The sequence below is a fragment of the Drosophila sulfurigaster genome, chromosome X (assembly GCF_023558435.1).
Source record: "Drosophila sulfurigaster albostrigata strain 15112-1811.04 chromosome X, ASM2355843v2, whole genome shotgun sequence".
In the NCBI taxonomy this organism is placed as follows: domain Eukaryota; kingdom Metazoa; phylum Arthropoda; class Insecta; order Diptera; family Drosophilidae; genus Drosophila; species Drosophila sulfurigaster.
The window spans coordinates 4,155,816-4,175,650 of NC_084885.1; the positions used below are offsets into that span (position 1 = coordinate 4,155,816).

The 19,835-nt window shown below is 34.0% G+C and overlaps 2 protein-coding genes across 5 annotated transcripts in view; one reads left to right on the plus strand and one right to left on the minus strand.

The window, feature by feature from the left end:
* The first annotated feature begins 1,967 nt into the window (after positions 1 to 1,967).
* LOC133847901 (transferrin) lies at positions 1,968 to 8,174 on the plus strand. The gene is made up of 5 exons (XM_062283191.1): positions 1,968 to 2,124; positions 2,185 to 2,427; positions 6,349 to 7,441; positions 7,505 to 7,889; positions 7,956 to 8,174. Exons 1-5 carry the CDS (start codon positions 2,040 to 2,042, stop codon positions 8,055 to 8,057), a joined length of 1,908 nt encoding a protein of 635 aa, XP_062139175.1. The 5' UTR covers positions 1,968 to 2,039; the 3' UTR covers positions 8,058 to 8,174.
* Positions 8,175 to 9,506: 1,332 nt separating this feature from the next.
* The window catches only part of LOC133847495 (cytosolic purine 5'-nucleotidase), a 32,135-nt gene continuing 21,806 nt past the window's right edge, over positions 9,507 to 19,835 (minus strand). For all 4 annotated transcript variants that reach the window (XM_062282598.1, XM_062282596.1, XM_062282594.1 and 1 more), the window contains 6 exons: positions 13,675 to 13,748; positions 13,393 to 13,606; positions 13,186 to 13,332; positions 12,919 to 13,039; positions 10,654 to 11,703; positions 9,507 to 9,911 (listed from right to left, as the gene is read on the minus strand). In XM_062282598.1, coding sequence (XP_062138582.1) covers positions 9,771 to 9,911; positions 10,654 to 11,703; positions 12,919 to 13,039; positions 13,186 to 13,332; positions 13,393 to 13,606; positions 13,675 to 13,748 — 1,747 coding nt within the window. In that variant the 3' untranslated portion in view covers positions 9,507 to 9,770. The remainder of the gene's footprint in view (positions 9,912 to 10,653; positions 11,704 to 12,918; positions 13,040 to 13,185; positions 13,333 to 13,392; positions 13,607 to 13,674; positions 13,749 to 19,835) is intronic.

Consider the following 19,835-nt stretch of genomic DNA (forward strand, 5'->3'; position numbering starts at 1 on the left):
GGTTCAGTCATGCAACTAAAATCAATTGTTGTCCTAAAGAAAATAAATAATGATGACAAGTCTCTATGGGGGGTTGGCGGTGGCGGTGGCGGTGGCGGTGTAGTCACTATGCGAGGGAGGGGAAAGTGCTGGAATTGCATTAAGCGAATCAAGCAAGACAAATTATAATCAAGTCGATCCGCTGGCTGCGGTCTAAGCGAATCTCAGCTTAGCGATAACCTGTTTCTAGAAATTATCGAATCTATACTCGATTCTGAATTTCTGATTCTAAGAAGCCGCCTCGCTTATGTAGCTTAGCTTAGCTTAGCTATGCATTCAAGAAATTAGATTGATAGTGAAATATACATATGTACGAATAATTATATATGGTTATATATGCAATTGGGAGAAGCGCACAAACAAATTAAGCCATTAAGCATGAGCTATACAAAATCTAAATCGAAATCCAAACTCAAATTTACATTCATAATTTGTAGGTTATTGAAAAGAGATCAGCTGTTCGATTAGAAAACTGGCTCCACATAAAATTCTATAATAAAATCGAAATGTATGTTTAAAGTGCGCTTGTACGTGAGTTTAATAATTATTTTATGGTCTTTTTGGGTAATCACACAAAATGTTTTTTCCCTCATCGCAATTCGGTTTAGCAGATCGTTGTTGCTTATCATCTATTTAACTTTGTCTGCGACTTGTCAAATTAATTAACAATTAGGCCTTGATTTTAATAATAATATATAGTTTTATATTCTATACTATATTATACTTGCTCACATATAGCAACAAGTCGGGGGCAGTTGCATCCATAATCCACAAGCTCGGCGATTGTTGCGTAGCGCAAAGTTTCAGCTGTTGCGGGAAGAACCCGAAGTACTCGAGACGTTTTTATATTCATATCATTTTTTGCATACCCCGCAGTGATTAAATTTCGCAAAAGAGCAGCTAGTTTTCGACAACTGGAGAATTTCAAACATAATTGCACAATTTTCTTTCTTAAATTTATTTAATATATATTTTTAACTCTTTAAGTTGGCAATTTATATGTAATAATGTATATAATAATTAATGTTTAAATACATTTGGGATAATTAAAAGTCTTTTTAAAATGGAATTTAAGAAAACTAATATGAAGCTGTTCTATCTCATTTTAATTTTTTAAGACTTTCCAATTTATTGAAGGTATATCATTATTTCGGATATCTCAAAATTGAATTATTCTTATAGAAATTAGAATAAATATTTGTAAATTTTATATTCTAAAAATTTCTTTAGAAAATCGACAAAAAATCGATTAAGAAACGTAATTTTGAAGTTAGTATTTATGATTCTTGAAAATTTGTTTGCCATCAGATATAAATTGTAGAGGTTATTAATGAAAACTTTTGTACGTACAATTTAGTATACTTTGCACTCTATGGTATATTTTGAATGTAGTAGTCTATCAATATACCAAATATAGACTTTGGTATATTGTTGCATTTATTTTAGTTTTATTCAAAATGGTTACCGGGTATCTCACAGTCGAGCTTACTTGATTGTAGTTTTCTCACTCGTTAATAATATAATAAATGAAATGTTTAATAAAATATTGTCTTTTTTATATATTTGAGATATTTACAATTTCCAACCTTCTATTTGAATTTCATATATCGCAAAATAAAGTGTATAATACAGGGTATTTCTTAGTTAAGCACCTTTGCTCACTTGTTTTCCTTTGCATCTGTCGTTTAATGAAAAGATCACCGGCAATCAAAGCGGAAAAGAGGAGAAAAAAACCAAAACAGAACAGAACAGAGTAGCAAAAAAAAAACAAAACAAAACAAACTAAAAACAAAACGAAAACGACAACAACAACAACAACAACGAATCCAATCGTAATAATAGCAAATAGAGCAAAAAGCAAGACGAACTGAACGGAGCTCAACACGACGATGACGACCCTTGTGTGTGTGTGGGAGGGGGGAAGGGGCGGGTATTGGCTTGGATTGGCTATAAAAGGCGCCGGCCGGCAAGCTGAGCTCCACAGTTGAGTCAAAGCCACAATGATGACAATAACTTGGAAGCTGCCAGCAGCGATGTTGGCGCTGCTGCTGCTGGTGCAGTTCACCACAGCCGAGGAGCCGATCTGTAAGACCAATCTAAAATATATATACATTATATATAGTACTTAACTCTCACTCTCTTCAGATCGCTTGTGTGTGCCTCAAATCTATTTGAGCGATTGCCAGAAACTGCTCGCGGATCCATCAGAAGCGGGCATTCGCATGGAGTGCGTCGCTGGACGGGATCGTGTCGATTGCCTCGAGCTGATCGAACAGCGCAAGGCCGATGTGCTGGCCAGTGAACCCGAGGATATGTACATGGCCTATCATCGCAAGAACGAGGATTATCGTGTCATTTCCGAGATACGCACTCAGGAGGGCAAAGACGGTGAGTACTCCCGACTTTCTCTATACTCTATCGAGAATATTGACTATATATAGAAAGTTACATGCAAGTGTCAAAAAAGTGCTTAATTATCTTATACTTCATCGAAGAGAACAATCGTTATTCTCACAATTTATGGCATTCTTATTTTGACTTGTATATGGATAATTCTTTATCGCAAATTTCGCGTGTGAAATTATCTAAAGTGAAAAAACCTATACATAAAACAAATGAATTTACATATTTTACCGTAAAACATAAAAAGTCGCTAAAATCAAGCTTAGCTTAAAATATAATGCTAATGGAGAGCTATACGAAAAACCCTAATTTTTTTTACAATTCTTTCAGTTTCTGTTTTTTTACTGTGAATAGTGTCACAGCAGAGAATTAACCATACTCATATATAAAATATAGACTATATAGAACGTTAGCTGGAGTTCGATATTGTGATCGTTCAAGTGTCAGAAAATTAAAGTGCTTAATTATCTATTACTTCATCGAAATGAACAATCGTTATTCTCACATTCTTTACGAGCTTATATTTGACTTGTATATGGATAATTCTTTATCGAAAATGTTGCGTGCGAAAGTGAAAAAAAAACATATATACACAACGTTTTTTTATTTTAAGTAAAGATGAATTTATAGCTCTTGATTAGTACTTCAAAAAGAACTAAGAATAATTTTCGAATTACTATAATTGCAAAAATGAACAAAATCATATGAAAACCATAAAATGAACGAATTTATATATTTGATCGTAAAACAGAAAAAGTCGCTAAAATCAATCTTAGCTCAAAATATAATGCTAATCTAGAGCTATAATTATAACCATTACTTATTTTTAAAATTGAATCAGTTTATGTTCTTTTATTCTAAATTCTTCCAGAGAATTACCCATATATAAAATATAGACTATATAGAACGTTAGCTGCAGTTCGATATTGTGATCGTTCAAGTGTCAGAGACTTAAAGTGCACAATTATCTATTGTTTCATAATAGGGAACACTCGTTATTCTCACAATTTATGGCATTCTTATGGTGCATATTATTTTTTTACTTGTATATATTAAATCTGCTGAAGCATATATTTTAGCAAAAGTTGGAATATGAAATTACGAATATCACAAAAAGAAAACAATTTAATTTCTACAAAGTTTTTGATGCGAAATAATTATTTATTTATCTAAAGTGAAAAAGTGAATATTAAGATTCTTTTTATCGCTGTAAAATGAACGCTATTGACTACTAATTGATAAAGCTAAAAATGGGCATATATAAATATTTATTACTTTCTAAAAGTGAGTTGCTTTCTTGTAATATGCAAATTCCGACATAATAACGCAGTCAATTTATATTGAGAGCAATAAATAATGCAAGCTAGAAATGAGCTCATAAATATCATAAATATTCTATTGCTTAAACAGTGATTAATCATTTTTGAAATTTCTTAAACATTTAGATTAATTTATTTTATGAATCGGACTGTATATGGGTTATTCCAAAACGGAATTTGTCCCGTGCGAGACTCTTTACATTGAAAATAACATTAACTTAAATAATTTTGTAAATAAGAAAAGTTTATTTTTATAGCTCTAGATAAGTACTTTAATTAGAGCTAAGAATGGTTTTGGAATTTTCTTTCTGTTTTGTGTTCTGTTGTGATAATTGCAAAAATTAACCAATTCGTACGCAAAATCAAAAAATGAACGAAATTATATATTTTATCGGAAAACAGATCAAGTTCCTAAAATCAATCTTAGCTCTAAATATAGTGCTTATCTAGAGCTTTAAGAATAACATTCACTTATTTTTAAAATTGTTTCAGTTTATGTTATTTTCACTGCAGTGCACTGTAAAAAGTCTCGCACGGGCCATGGAATTACCCATATGTATATTTCTTTTTATAATATTGTAAGATTTAATATGATTATTTTTTTATTACTGGAAATTATCTTTATTTATGTAATTTTTTTTTTATTATTTTGCTAGACTTGTTAATTAATTGTGTGTTTTTTGAGTTCATTGAGTAGAAGTATTATGTTTTTAATACTAATTTTTATTTTTTATTATCACTCATTAATTGTTTGATTAATTGTTTTTTGAGTTCCTTCAGTAAGTACCTCTAAGAGTGCCTTGAGACACTTATCATATAATTTGTTTAATGTGAAAAACGAGAGGTTTTTAAGTCATTTGAATTACAGTTACCAGTTGGCAGTAATCAAATATCATATATATATGGCCAACTGAAAAACATAATGTATTTGAAATGCCTTTCGTTTCTTAGATAATACAAATTATATGAAGATTGCCTTATATGAACTTTGAGGGTTAGACTATTTATTTCTTTATGTTTGATAATTTTCTAAAAAAGGAAGTTGCCATAAATGGAAGTCATAAAGCAATTAAATAACCTTTCGCTAACAGAAATTATCTCTTTTTGTTACTAATTTTACGATTTTCTACATCTTTATTTATATTATATAATTTTGTAGGCAATTAATTAAATCGTTTTTTGAATTACTTTTCGCTGGCAGAAATGATTCTGTGTAATGTTTCTAATATGTTAATTTTCTTAATGTTTTTACATAATTTTCTATAGTAGATTAAATATACTATTTATAGTTTATAGTATACTAAAAATATTTCTACCTAATTCTACAGCCAATTTCCGCTACGAAGGTATCATACTGGTAAAGAAACAAAAAAAGATTCTTTATAGTGTTTTAAATATGATAATTTCCTTAACCTTTTTCCATACATTTGCATAGAATAAATATACTATTTAAACTTTATAGTTAAATATACTATTTATAGTTTATAGCGTAATATACTATTTATAGTTTTTAGTATATATTTAATACCATGCATTTTCTACCTGCAGCCAATTTCCGCTACGAAGGTATCATTCTGGTAAAGAAAGGAAAAAGATTCTTTGTAATGTTTCTAATATGATAATTTCCTTAACATTTTTCCATCATTATCTATAGTATATAAAATATACTATTTATAGTTTATAGTTGAATGTTCTAGTTATAGCTTATAGTATATTAAATATGTATATGCATTTTCTACCTGCCATGATAATTTCCTCAAGCATAATTTTGTATAGTATAAATATACTAATAAATAGTTTATAGCTAAATATACTATTTATAGTTTATAGTATATATTTAATACCATGCATTTTCTACCTGCAGCCAATTTCCGCTACGAAGGTATCATTCTGGTAAAGAAAGGAAAAAGATTCTTTATAATGTTTCTAATATGATAATTTCCTTAACCTTTTTCCACAATTTTGTATAGTATATTAAATATACTATTTACAGTTTATAGTCTAATTCACTATTTATAGTTTATAGTATTTTAAATATATTTCTATCTGCAGCCAATTTCCGCTACGAAGGTATCATACTGGTAAAGAAACAAAAAAAGATTCTTTATAGTGTTTTAAATATGATAATTTCCTTAACCTTTTTCCATACATTTGTATAGAGTAAATATACTATTTAAACTTTATAGTTAAATATACTATTTATAGTTTATAGCGTAATATACTATTTATAGTTTTTAGTATATATTTAATACCACGCATTTTCTACCTGCAGCCAATTTCCGCTACGAAGGCATCATTGTGGTAAAGAAACAAAAAAAGATTCTTTATAATGTTTCTAATATGATAATTTCCATAACCTTATTTCATTATTTTGTTAAGTATATAAAATATACTATTTATAGTTTATAGTTATATATACTAATATATAATATATTAATTATTTGCATTTTTTACCTGATATAATAATATCCTCAACCCTTTTGCATCATTTTGAATAGTAAAAATATACTAATAAATAATTTATAGCTAAATATACTATTTATAGTTTATAGTATATTTAATACATATATGCATTTTCTACCTGCAGCCAATTTCCGCTACGAAGGCATCATTCTGGTAAAGAAGACGTCGCCAATCAAATCGCTGCAGGAGCTGCGCGGTGCAAAGTCCTGTCACACTGGCTTCGGACGCAACGTTGGCTACAGGATTCCCATCACCAAGTTGAAGAACACCCATGTGCTGAAGGTGTCCGCCGATCCGCAGATTTCGGCCACCGAACGTGAACTCAAAGCGCTGTCCGAGTTCTTTTCGCAATCCTGTTTAGTGGGCACTTACTCTGCTCACCCGGACACGGATCGTCTGCTGAAGAAGAAGTATCCGAATCTGTGCGCACTCTGCGAGAATCCCACGCAGTGCAACTATCCGGACAAGTTCAGTGGCTACGATGGCGCAATACGCTGCCTGGACAAGGGACAAGGCGAGGTGGCCTTCACCAAGGTGCAGTTCATCAAGAAGTATTTCGGCTTGACGGGCAACGCAACGGCACCGCCCGCCGAGGGCAAACCCGAGGACTTTGAGTATCTGTGCGAGGATGGCACACGTCGCCCGGTGACTGGGGCAGCTTGCTCCTGGGCCCAACGTCCCTGGATCGGTTACATTTCGAATGAGCAGGCAGTGCATGGCGAACAGAAGTTGCATCAACTGCAGACGCGTCTGGAGAAGTTCTTCGAGAACGGTTTGCATGCGGAGAACAAGGATGCCGCTGCCCATTTGCTGATCCAACCGAATGCGGTGTATCATAGCAAATCCGAGGCCGTCGATCCCAAAGTGTACCTAGAGCGTGCCGGCTACAAGGATGTGATTGAACGCGATGGCAGCGCCATTCGCAAGCTGCGTCTGTGCGTGCAACGCGACACCGAGCTCTCCAAGTGCGAGGCACTGCATCGTGCCGCCTACGCACGCGATGCCCGGCCAGAGCTTGAGTGTGTGCAGTCCGTCGATTGCATTGAGGCCTTGGCCAGCAACAAGGCCGATGTCACGGTGCTGACAGCTGGCAGCTATGCGGATGCTCGTGGCAAGCAATTGATACCGCTTGTCTATGAGCAGTTGCCCTCTGAGCAGCTGTTGGTGGCTGTGGCGCCTCCCTCGCTCAGCCGCGATGCCCTGCAGCAGGCTCCAATGTAAGCAATCAATCTTTTCCAAACTTTGTCACAAACTAAAGTCTTGTCTTCTTCTTCGTGCAGCAACTACGATGCCAGCAGCGAACGTGCGCGCTTGAGTGCCGCCTTGTTGAACAAACGTCGCAGCTTGGATTGGTGCAACATTGTCCCCAGCAAGGAACAACAGCTGCTCATTGTGCCCGCCCAGCAGTTGGAGCAGCACAAGGATTGGCAGCTCGTCTGCCCAACGCTTGAGCGTCGTCCGGTCACCGATGTTGCCGCCTGCAATGTTGAGGTGCAGCTTCCCAATGCGATCTTTGCACGCTCCGATGCCACCAGCGTCGAGCAGGAGACCATCAAGCATCTGTTCTCGCTGATCTCGGAACGTTTCGGGGATCACGGCAAGTTCGTCGATGTCTTTGGCCTGTTCAGCGAGTACCAGAAGGGCGAGAAGAATGTCATCTTCAATGTAAGTTGTGAAAATCATTTGCTCCTAGCTTCTAGCCTTGCTTATGCTTATACTGATTCTTTGCAGGACGATGCCTCGGAGCTCGTCACTGAGCTGAAGAGCGACTATCAGAACGAGCACATTTACAACGAGCTCAAGTGCGATGGCAACAAGATTCCCAAGCAGTGAATCTCTTGAAGCGTGCCGCGCCTCTCCTCTAATATTAACTATAGCTATGGATATGCATACTATTTTCCGTATTTTTTTTTTTCTTCTTCTGAATATACGTACATGAGAATACTATAATACATTTGCGTTTTTAATAGCAGCTTATCGCTAAAACTTTAGATTTCGTTTGAAAACAAGTGAAAAAGGCTACAGACAATTGTATCAGACTGTCAGATACATTTTACCCTTTTTGAATAAAAGCAAACCAGTGTGGTATTATTTCTAAAATATACCAAATTGATATACCGAAAATACTGAAAGTACATATATTAAATGGCTTATCGAAGTTGTACTACATTCAAACCCCATACCATTCAAAAGTATTTCTTAAATAACTTCCACAACTTTTACTCGATTGCAAAAACATTTTCTGAAATCATAAATTGTAGTTATTATTACCTGTGCGACTATAGCTTCAAAATTACGACTCTAAACTCAAAAGTTCGGTATATTAATACAGAAAAATATTAGTATATCGATGTAAACATTCCCAATATACCATATGCCAGATTGTGATCAAAAGCAGCTAAGACTCAATTGAATTTGAAGTTTTTTACTACACAAAAGTATTTCCTAACTAGGCACAAAGTTATAATACCCTTTTCACATATGTGTAGCGGGTATTAAAAGGAGAGCATACACATATTCGAAATTTATATATACTACAATGAAATACTGACACAGTAAGCATAATCAACCTTACGACCAATTTGCTCTGGTAACATTTTTTCAAAAATTATATTATTTATTTGTGCCCTAAGAATAGTATGATAAACATTTACCTATAAGGAAAACATTTCTTTGCCTAATATTTCTCTATAAGTAAGGCACCTTAAGTATCTGAAACCTACAAAGAAACAAAGGGAATCCTTGATTTTGGCAGGAAATCATTACAAATTGGAACTGTTAACACAAATCAGACATGAAATCATCTTGTCTGATGTCGAATACCCATTTGAATCAATGTTGGTTTTCTTCAAAGAAACTCTAATTTGACTAATATCTAATTTCACAAAGTGACGCACAGCTTTGAGGGGTCTGTAGTGTATATAGTATTAACAATAAACGCGGGCGAAGCTGCTCTATAAATATAAAAAGCTATGGAAAAGGTTGAGTCACTCTAGCTTACAGAATTGTACAATTATCATTCAATGTGCATATAGACAGAAGACTCAGTGTAAATAATAATGAATTTTCATAGACTTTTTTTTCTTCAAATTATAATAATTGCAAAAATATTCCCTCATATCCAATCAAGTAAAAAATCGGCTTGCCTTTTTAATGTTTTTATTCAAAAAAAACATACACTTTGCTATTTATTTGTTGGGCAAAATGGAACCAATTCGCGCTAGTGTATAAATGTTTACGTATACAGATATACAAGTATATATAGTTACACATATATGTATATATAATTGTGTATGTATGTATATATTTATTTTAATATATATATATATATAATTTTTGTTGTATGTAAAATCGCCAAAAAAATAAATGAAATCGCACGTTTCTCACTAGTTGCAACATGTTGTAAAACGGAAAGTTGCAACATGATCCTTTTGTTGTTTGTTTGTAGAACGGAGCGATAGAAACAGCAATGAAAATTCGTTGAAAAATAGGGAAGAGATGGTGAAGGAGAGTAGTAGTAGAAGAAGAAGAAGAGGCAGCGCTGCTTTAGTCGGAGGCTTCGTTGCGTTTCTGCTGCTCTGTCGTCGACTCAGCGCCACTGGCAGTCTCCTCCTCCTCGGAATAGTCCTCGTCGTGTGTGTGGGTGACCACAGTGGGCGTCGATGGGCGTGTGTGCACAATGGAGCTCTGCGTAGAAAGTTCAGTTGTCTTAATATTTACTATTTGTAAACGATATACCAAATTATTATACCAAAAATATACTAAAATATACCATATATATATGGTATATCATATTACTACTTCTAATGGTATAATCAGTTTAATATACCAATAAATACTAAAATATACCAAAGGCAATGTTTGGTATATTGATATACTACTACATTCAAAGTATACCATAATGTAAAAATGTTTATATATTTTACTCGTATATTGTATTTACTCGTGTATTGTATAGTATATTGATATACCACATATTTACCATATGCCAAAAAATACAACAATATACCAAAGGCAATTTTTAGTATATTGATATAATACTGCATTCCAAGTATACCATAAAGTTAAAATACTTATAAACATTACTATACGGTATATTTTGAAAGTGGTAGTAATCTAATACATATTTACTACATCAAAATACTAAAATATACCAAAGGGAATATTTGCTATATATGTATGTTCTACTACATTCAAAGTACACCATAAAGTTATGGTGGTTTATTTTAAATGTGGAAGTATACATACATATATGGTATATGTATATAAGTATATGTACATATATGGTATAAATATATATTGAGTATATAGTTTAGCATAAAGTTAAAATACTTATACACTTTTGTCTATGGTATATATTAAATATGGAAGTATATCATATATAATATTTAGTATAAGTATGTGGTGTAAAAATATATTGAGTACTTACGGCACGATGCAGATCCTTGGGATCCTTGACGGGCGAATTGTTGCTGCCATTCTGTGATTCATCTGCACGCACAGTGGTGCCGGAAACAGAGCCGGAAACGGAGCCAGAACCGGAACCGGAACCAGAACCGGAAGTTGAGCCAGTGTTCTTGCTGCTGCTGCTGCTGCTCGCATCCTCGAGTGTTGTGCTGGACGAGGATGGCGGCGGTGGCGGCGGCTGATGCACCTGATCGTGAGCCACCGTCGACTCGTGTGGCAGCAGCATCGCCGGTGCTCGGAACATGTACGAGAAGGGGTAATAGATGAGATTGAGCAGCGTGGCGGCATACACATCGGCATATCGCACCACTTGGCTGGAGAAGAACGTTTGTCGCGATCCCGAGCGGAAGAGTGAACCCATCATGCCATAGGACATGTCCATTTTGTGTGTGACATCGCGTATGCTGGTGCGCAGATGCGATATGTCCGGCTTAACCTTGGCACTCGAGTCCAGATCGCGATACAAATCACCCAGATTAATGTCCAAATTCTGGAGTTGAGCAAACAATTGACACTCGTCGGTCCACACGTGCAACTCCCGCACGAGCTCGGGCACAATGAGGAACGTGCGCCAGCCGCGTATCTTCTTCGATTTGAGTATGTCGCCAAAGATGTGATCGCCCACATAGAGCACATCCTTGCCCTTGGCATTGATGAATTTGGTGAAGAGTTCGCACGAACCCCCCGAATACACTTGCCCCGGCTGCAGTGGCCCAATGTGTGTGCCAATCTTCAGGCTGCCCGTCTTTGTGTCCACCTGTCGCAGCACGGTTCCCTCGTCGAAGAACAGCGGCTTCCTCGCATCCACCACGATCACATCGAAGTAGGTCTTCCAGTCGCGATGCGGTTCATTCACATCGGCGCCATGGGGAAAGTCAAACAGATAGGTCATGATCTCGTTGGTGTACGTATAATCGCTGTTCGTTAGCATGAACACCTTGGCACCCGAGACGCGGATGCGCGACAGCACTGTGGGCAAGCGAGCATCCTTCTTCACATAGTACGCCATGTTCTACAGAGAAGAGAGAGCGAGAAATTGGAGGACAGAGAGAAATTAGAACATTTTCTTTACATTTAAAAAGTGTAAAAATATAATATAAAGTTAAGAGTAAGTGAACTAGAAATAAGTAATTTCAAATTATGCGAATAATGAGAGAGAATTTTGTAATGGAAAATAAGAAGTACACCTTAAAGTTTAAAAATTTCTATACTATGGTATATTAATATATAATATATGGTATACTAATATACCGTTTAGAAATTAGTAATACCAATTACAGTTTACAGAAGGAAAGAAGTTTTTGTAACGGAAAATACAAAGCATACCATAAAGTATTTATACTTTTTAACTATTTATTTTTGTTTATATTACATACTATATATACTATATGGTATATTTTTAATGTGGTAGATATATACCATATATAAATTATATACCATATATAAATTTATAATCTCAATTACACTTTACAGAACGAGAGAGAATTTTGTATACTATACTTTATTGTATATTTTTAATTAGGTAGTATATTTGTATACCATATAATTACTTTCATTTCTACTTCAACATATAAAAAGACTTTATTACAATAATTTTGAAAAAAATAAAATCCCTAAATATCTGTTTTGCAAAATTGAAAACATAATAACATACAAATAATTTTCTTATTAATAAAATTAAAAATAAAAATGTAATTGTTTAATTTCCTCCATAAATTGTTCACGTTCTTTAAATTATGTTTTCAGTAGTTAATATTTTGAGGTAGAAACATGCAATTGGTACTTTTTCTCTTTAAGCAGGTACAGAAGGCTACTATTCTTAAAATATACCAAAAAAATGCTAACATATACCACAGGCTATATATGGTATATATACATATGACAAATTTCTACTATTACAACTACTACTAGTAGTATAATCAAATTAGTATATACAAAAATTGGTATATTGATATATTACCATTCACATTTCCAACATTAATAACTTAAACAAATCATAAAAAATGGCTTACGCGGTAAAAATGACTTTAAAAAACTAGAATCCAATCTAATCAAGTTCTTAAAACAATAATTACGAATTGCAAAATTCTTTAAACATTATTTGAAACTAAAAAAACGTTCTTGATGAGATGATTTCTATCTTTAATCATTAAAGAATTTTGAATTGCATAACTATCATTTGCAATTGATGAATGTAAGACGGAAGAGAAGCTAGTGATTAACTCACCTGTGTGGTACGACGCTTCAGATCGCCATCGGAATGCACCCAGTCGACGGCACGACGCACGTCCTGGAAAATCGACTTATAGGTAAAAAGAAAATCACCAGCTTTGATGCCGCGTTCAACGCTATAGAAAAAGAGAGACAGAGACATAAAGAGAGAAAAATTAAAATAGAGATAAGAGTGATAGGTAGTTATTTACATTATCATAATTAAACTAAAACTACAAATAGATAGACAGATTAAAAATTGAAAATACTAAACTTAACTTACCGCACAAATTCAGAGCTATGGTTAAAGAAATCGACAAGACAGGCCAACAAATATGTCTCTGGCAAATTGAATAGCGTATTGAGCACATAAACACGCGACTCATCCAGCTTTAAAAACTTGTTCGGATACAACTCGTACACCTGGTGACTGAATTGGAATTTAATATTTACTTCAAATTTGTTATTCTCAATTAATGAATTGACTTACTGCTTGATGAACTCAAAGCCATGCACACAGACCAAAATGTTGCCATAGGCATCGACCTTCAGCAGATTGCCGTAGAGCGTGTCGAACCAAAGGCCGCGCACTGGAAATGTTGGATCGTATTCAAATTGCAAAATCTCCTTGGGATATCCCATCGACACCAGACGCTCCTTGACCAAATTGAATCCCAGCTGCTCATATTGCGGAGATTTGTACTCTAAAAAGTTGAGTAGAACAATTTAAGATTTGCATTTTTGGTATTTAGCAATAGATTTCAATGCTTACCTGCCAATGTATAGTCCATGTCGAAGCCATAGTACTTAATGTTCTCCAAATGCAGCGAACGGTTCACAAAAACTCTGCAAGACACAAAAATAAATATATGTTTAATCCAAGAGCTATTTGAGATTATTGTATAAATATTTATTGTATATATGTAGATTGGAATATTTTTTTTAAATATTTTGAAAATGTTGATGGTGAAATATAACTTTTGAAGCTCGTATGCACTACTACACTACACTTTTTTATATTTTGAAAATAGGCTCGAAATATTATTACCTGCATGTTAAGCTCTTAACTGTAAGTCTATGTTTTTTATTTGTTTCCTGTTTACTGTTGCCATCTTAAAAACTTATACGTTTTATAATTACATAATCGTAAGTAAATTTAGCTTGTAGTGATCTTTCTCTCTCTCTCTCTCACTGTCTATGTCTCTTTTCTTTGTTTATATTAAACTTTAATAAACCATGTCGTAGTAAGCTTATTTAATAAATATACATTTTTTTTAATCTACGGCGAAAACAGCTATCTTTAAAAGAGATTTTTAGATTGATTAAAAATCGTTGCATACTTTCAGGCAACCACAAAAAATGCAGCTGCTAATTTCAAATGTTATTTACAAAAAAATAAATCTTTCAATAGCATAACGATATTTTTCTTAAAATATAACGAACAATTATATCAAAAATATAATAAAATAGATAAACTACTACAACCTCTAGGAGTTATATTAATATACCGATAAAATACTAAATTATACCAACGACAATACTTGGTATATTGTTATTTGTGTATTATAATTCTTAGAATTACACGATAATCTTACAAAAATGTGCTTAAATAAAAATCCCTAAGAAGAGGTAACTCTTTTTATCTTCTCTTTATATTTTTACACTTTTAGGTACCTAATTTAAAGATTGTTCAATCTAAAGTTTAGATACAGTTCATTAAACAACATTTATTATTATAATCTTGCACGCTTTAAACTTTGTATAAGTTATTACTTGCTTTGAATGTTGCTAGCAAATTATATTTGATTGAATAACTTTCGTACTTTTGACTTTCCAGCTGACATAAATTGTATTTAAATTTCTACAAATTGTTGTTACTTAATCTCTAATTATTTTAATACCCAGTTCTCACTTCGTTTATTCTATTCTATTCAATTCAATAATTGTGAAACCAGTTGTATATTTTTTTAAACTACTGACGACACATTATCTGGAATCTAAAAATTGAATGCGAAAGGAGCACAATAATCATCATTTCATGCAAGTGAAAGAATCTAAAGAGCTGATTGGTTAAGTGTGATAATAATAAATGAATTTCAATTACAAGCGCACTTATTAAATAAGTGCATGCATTTTTCAAACTGCCATTAACTCGTGTTCGCCTCGAGTTTTGTTATCGCGCCATCACAAAATCAATTCCCTGCTTCTCTCCTTCACTCCTTTTTGCAACGGGTCAAAAGTTTATCACGTCGCAGCAGATTGAAAGTGCAATGCGATGTTAAATTGCAATTCGAATTCGAATTCAATGAAATGAAAACGTACAAAAATCAAAATTAAAAGCAAATCAAATCATTGGTTAAATGAAAATTTCTGCTAAATGCGTTTGAAAATCGAGTCAAAGTTGATGCGGTTACGACTTGTCTGCAGTCTGTTCAGCGGTCAGCAATTAGTGTTCAAAAAAAAAAAAAATCGAAAAATATAATGTATAAGAATATTGTAAAAAGTAAACTTGATGTGGGCGTTGAGGACGCCCCCAACGCTGTCGCCTGGCCACTGACAGCTGCCTGCCACGCCCCCTTTTTGCGGCAAAACTCATTAGCAATCGAGTGAGAGAGTTGTCAAGTTGCTGCTTTTGCGGTTTGCACTCAACACAGATACAGACACAAAACACACAAAAAAAAGGTCATAATGAGCTTGTCAACTTTCAGCAGTGAAAATACTGCAATCATCAAGCACATTAATCAGTTGAGAGCAGCTATCAAGTATACGTATATTAAGTATACGCATATTTATATATTTATTTGTCACAGTTCACTGCGCTAGGATATTTGAACTTCGGTTTGTTTGTCGTTTTTTGGTTTTGGTGTTTTTGCTTTTGGCAGCATCTGTGTGTGTGTGCGTTTATTTATTTTGTTGTCCCTTTTTGCAATTTGCTTCAGTTGAAATTTTGCCAAATAAGCGAAAAGTTGCATCCTTGTTGTTTAACCCAAATTCGAACAAAATGCATAAATCTGCGACACACACACTCTCTCTTTATGTGTGTATGTGTGTGTGTGGGGTCAAAGAGTGCGACAGACGCGACTGCAAATTTAAAATATTTTCCCCAAAGTGGTGTAAAAAAAATAAATAAAAAGCGAAACGTTGTAATTATTAATTTTACGCTCAAGCGACGTTGCCAATTTTCACATTGCAATTTTTTGCACTTTGATGAGGAAATATGCAAATAGAAAACAAAAAATGAAAACATTTTTAATCAGCTAACGTATTGCGCGTCTGTTGACCTTGTCTAAAATTAGCAATAGATGAACAAATAAATTGTCGCTAATCTCAAGATTTCGAATTGAATTGTAATTATTAATTTTACTCCCATGCGACGTTGCTAATTTTCACATTGCAATTTTTTGCGCTTTAATGAGGAAATATGCAAATAAAGTACAAAAAAGTATTGCGCGTCTCTTGACCTTGTTTAAAATTAGCAATTGATGCAAATAAATTCTCGCTAATATTAAGATTTCGAATTGAATTGTAATTATTAATTTTACGCTTATGCGACGTTGCCAATTTTTACAGTTCAATTTTTTGCGATTAACTCTGCGCAATTTGATGAGAAAATATGCAAAAGAAAAAAACAAGCCTGTTGACCCTGTCTAAAATTAGCAATAGATGCACAAATAAATTGTCGCTAATCTTGGGATTTGCAAATTGCGCTGCGCATCAATTAATAAAAATAACATCAACACACATTTTCCTATACCCGCTGCGAAATGAATGTGCAAAATTTCAACACCATAAATCGTTGGCATTTATTTTCGTAGCCGCGACGCTCAATATAATTAATTAAGGCAAATGCAACTAGAAGCGCAGAACATTTAAATCGAGTGTAAACAAAAAACAATAATTAAGCCGCGACTTTATTGGCAAAATTTATTGGGGTTAATCGATTTTTGCACGCGAATCTATTGTTTATCTTAATGTTGCACTCTATTGAGCGCTGATGATGTTTATCATTATTGCTAAGCATTAAGAGTAATAGATTCTTTAAGGCTTTAAGTTTGCCTCAAGAGAATTGTGCATATGTCATGCTATAGATTATCAGTTTGATTGATTGTCTTGAGTACTACATTTGCTGGGTATATAATAAATCAATGCTAGGCATATGAACAACACTCGTAGCTAGTGACTGATCAGCCACAACTACAACGAGAATTTAGCCATAATTTTTGATGAGCATGTTGACGCTTCATTCGCGATTTGATTTACTCTTTTTATGGACGCATGAGTTATTGTCAAAAATTCACTCAGCTCGTTGAAAATGTGAAAAACGTGGCAACTAAACTACGCACAGCACACAACAATTTCTATATCCGGCATGTACTTTGTATTGGCAGCAACAACATTGCGTATGAGCAATATTTATGACGCAGCGGCCATCAAAATGCTATATGCAATTCGCCTCCTATTTATTTTTTTTTATGACTGCGTCAATCGACAACTTTGTTATTCAAATTCAGAGATGTTGATCTGGCGATCGAGTGAATTTCAATATATATATATATATATTTATATTATGACTATTGCTACCGTTGATAAGCCTGTTGTAATCTCAACTCATTATTCTCTGTTGCATCAAACAAAAAAATATGGAAATAAATAATTTCATTCCTTAGACTTTTGATGGCAGCTTCGTGTCTTTTAATTGGGCTGTTGACATTTCACTTTTTTCTGCTGTTGTTGTTCTCACTTTGCCCGGCAATAGATTAAACAAATGTTTTAACACGAATTAATTGGCAAGTGCATTGACATTGCATTGGCACAAGATAATGTTTGAGGAAATATCGCTGGCGCTTGGGAATTTGATTAGTATAAATGGAAAATATATGCTGAATATGTAAATGTGTCTGCAAATACTTTAAAATTGTCTTTTCATTCATGCTTTAGTAAAACTTATTTGCAAAAAATATTTAACGGTCAGACTTTGTCCATTTTTTTCTATCAATTTGTATTGCTAATTAACTGGAATTTTGCATGCTTCAACTGTGATTGATTTGTTTGGTAACGTTTTTCTAGTTATACATTATTTACAGGGTATCTATCGGTTCGTTTTTTTGGAACTCAACTAATTGAACTTTGCATGCTACTCTAAAGATTGTTTTCTATATTGTCATTTATTTTGAAATGTCCTTTCACTGATGCTTTGCTTAAACATATTTACAGGGTATCCATAAGACATTCTTTGTGGATTTCTTAGCGAAATTTATATTGCTAATTAACTTGGCTTTTGCACGCTTCACTCGAGTTTGTGTTCTGTTTTATTATTAGTGTTTTTAAGTGGCTCTCCATTCATGCTTTACCTTATCATATTTACAGGGTATCTATCGGTTAGAATTTATTCTAATTGACTTCAAATTTGTATGCTTCTCTTAAGATTGTTTTCTATTTTGTCAGTTATTTTTAAATGTCTTTTCACAAATGCTTTGCTTAAACAGGGTATCCATGAGGCATTCTTTGTGGATTTCTTAGCGAAATTTATATTGCTAATTAACTAGAATTTTGCACGCTTCACTCGAGATTGTTTTCTGTTTTGTCATTTGTGTTTTTGAGTGGCTTTCCATTCATGCTTTACCTAATCATATTTACAGGGTATCTTTGTATGCTTCTCTTGAGATTGTTTTCTATTTTGTCAATTATTTTTAAATGTCTTTCCATTCATGGTTTACTTAAGCATATTTACAGGGTATCCATGAGTCACACCTTGCTCAATTTGTATTGCTAATTAACTTGGATTTTGCACGCTTCTCTCGAGATTGTTCTTTGTTTTGTCATTTTTCACAGCTTCTCAAGTTGTTTCCACATTTCACACTTACGAGTTAAGCGGCTGTTGCATTGTCGTTCTGCTTTTGTTATTATTATTGTAGTTATTATTATTATTGTTATTATTAGTGCTATTTGTGTTGTCACTTGGCAATTGCAATGCAAAGAAAGCAGCAGGTTGCTGCTCAGTTGCTGCTTTGCAATTGCCATTGCAGCAATTCAAATTTGTGCTGTTGTTGTTGCTGTTGCTGTGTTGCATTGCTTCTTCTTCTTGTTATTTTCCTTTGCTAGGCAACACAATCTCGACTAATGGCTAAAAAGAGATTTCTAACGTGATGCAAAATGAACTCAAAGTACGTCGACAAAAGCTGAAGTACTCTATAATAAATTGTAACATTTTTACAAGAAAGGCAAATAAATGCTTGATCAAACTTAAGGGCGAGTTCTTTATCCTTTATCCTTTTCCCCCTCCACTTCCACTTCACTGACAATTGTCAGGAATTGTGAGTGCGTAAAAGTTCGTGTGCAATGGAATTTATTTAGTTTCGACAACAGCATTTTGTATTATTTTGACATTGCATTGACTCTCTCTCTCTTTCTCTCTGTGCTTAAGTGTGTGCTGCAAGGATATCAAGTGGCTGTTATGGCTGTTATCCTTGCATCGAACACAACACACAGCAACAACTTCTTTTGTGTGTTTGTGTGTGTGTGTGTGTGGCTGATTTGATCCAGATGAACCAGCATAATGACAATCTACGCCACTGTGTTGCCAGTTGTGTCCTGTTACATGGCCCAGAGCATGGTCACAACTACAGGACAATAGCAAACACACACATACAGGACACCCACACACTCATAACCAACACACACACACCCACCTCGCAGCCTTGTCCAATTGTCAGTGACATTCGCCCAGCTCGTAATGCATTTAGCATAGCTCTTTACAATAATGACATTAGCTGAAAGTCCACATTTCATTTTAAAATTGCAGAAAAAAAAAGAGTATGGAAGCTATAGCAGAGTGTGCCCGACTGTGAGGTACCCGTTACACAATTAAAAAAAAAAAGCATATTCTAAAAATTTACTGAAATTAAATACCAAAATATACTAAAATAATGACAT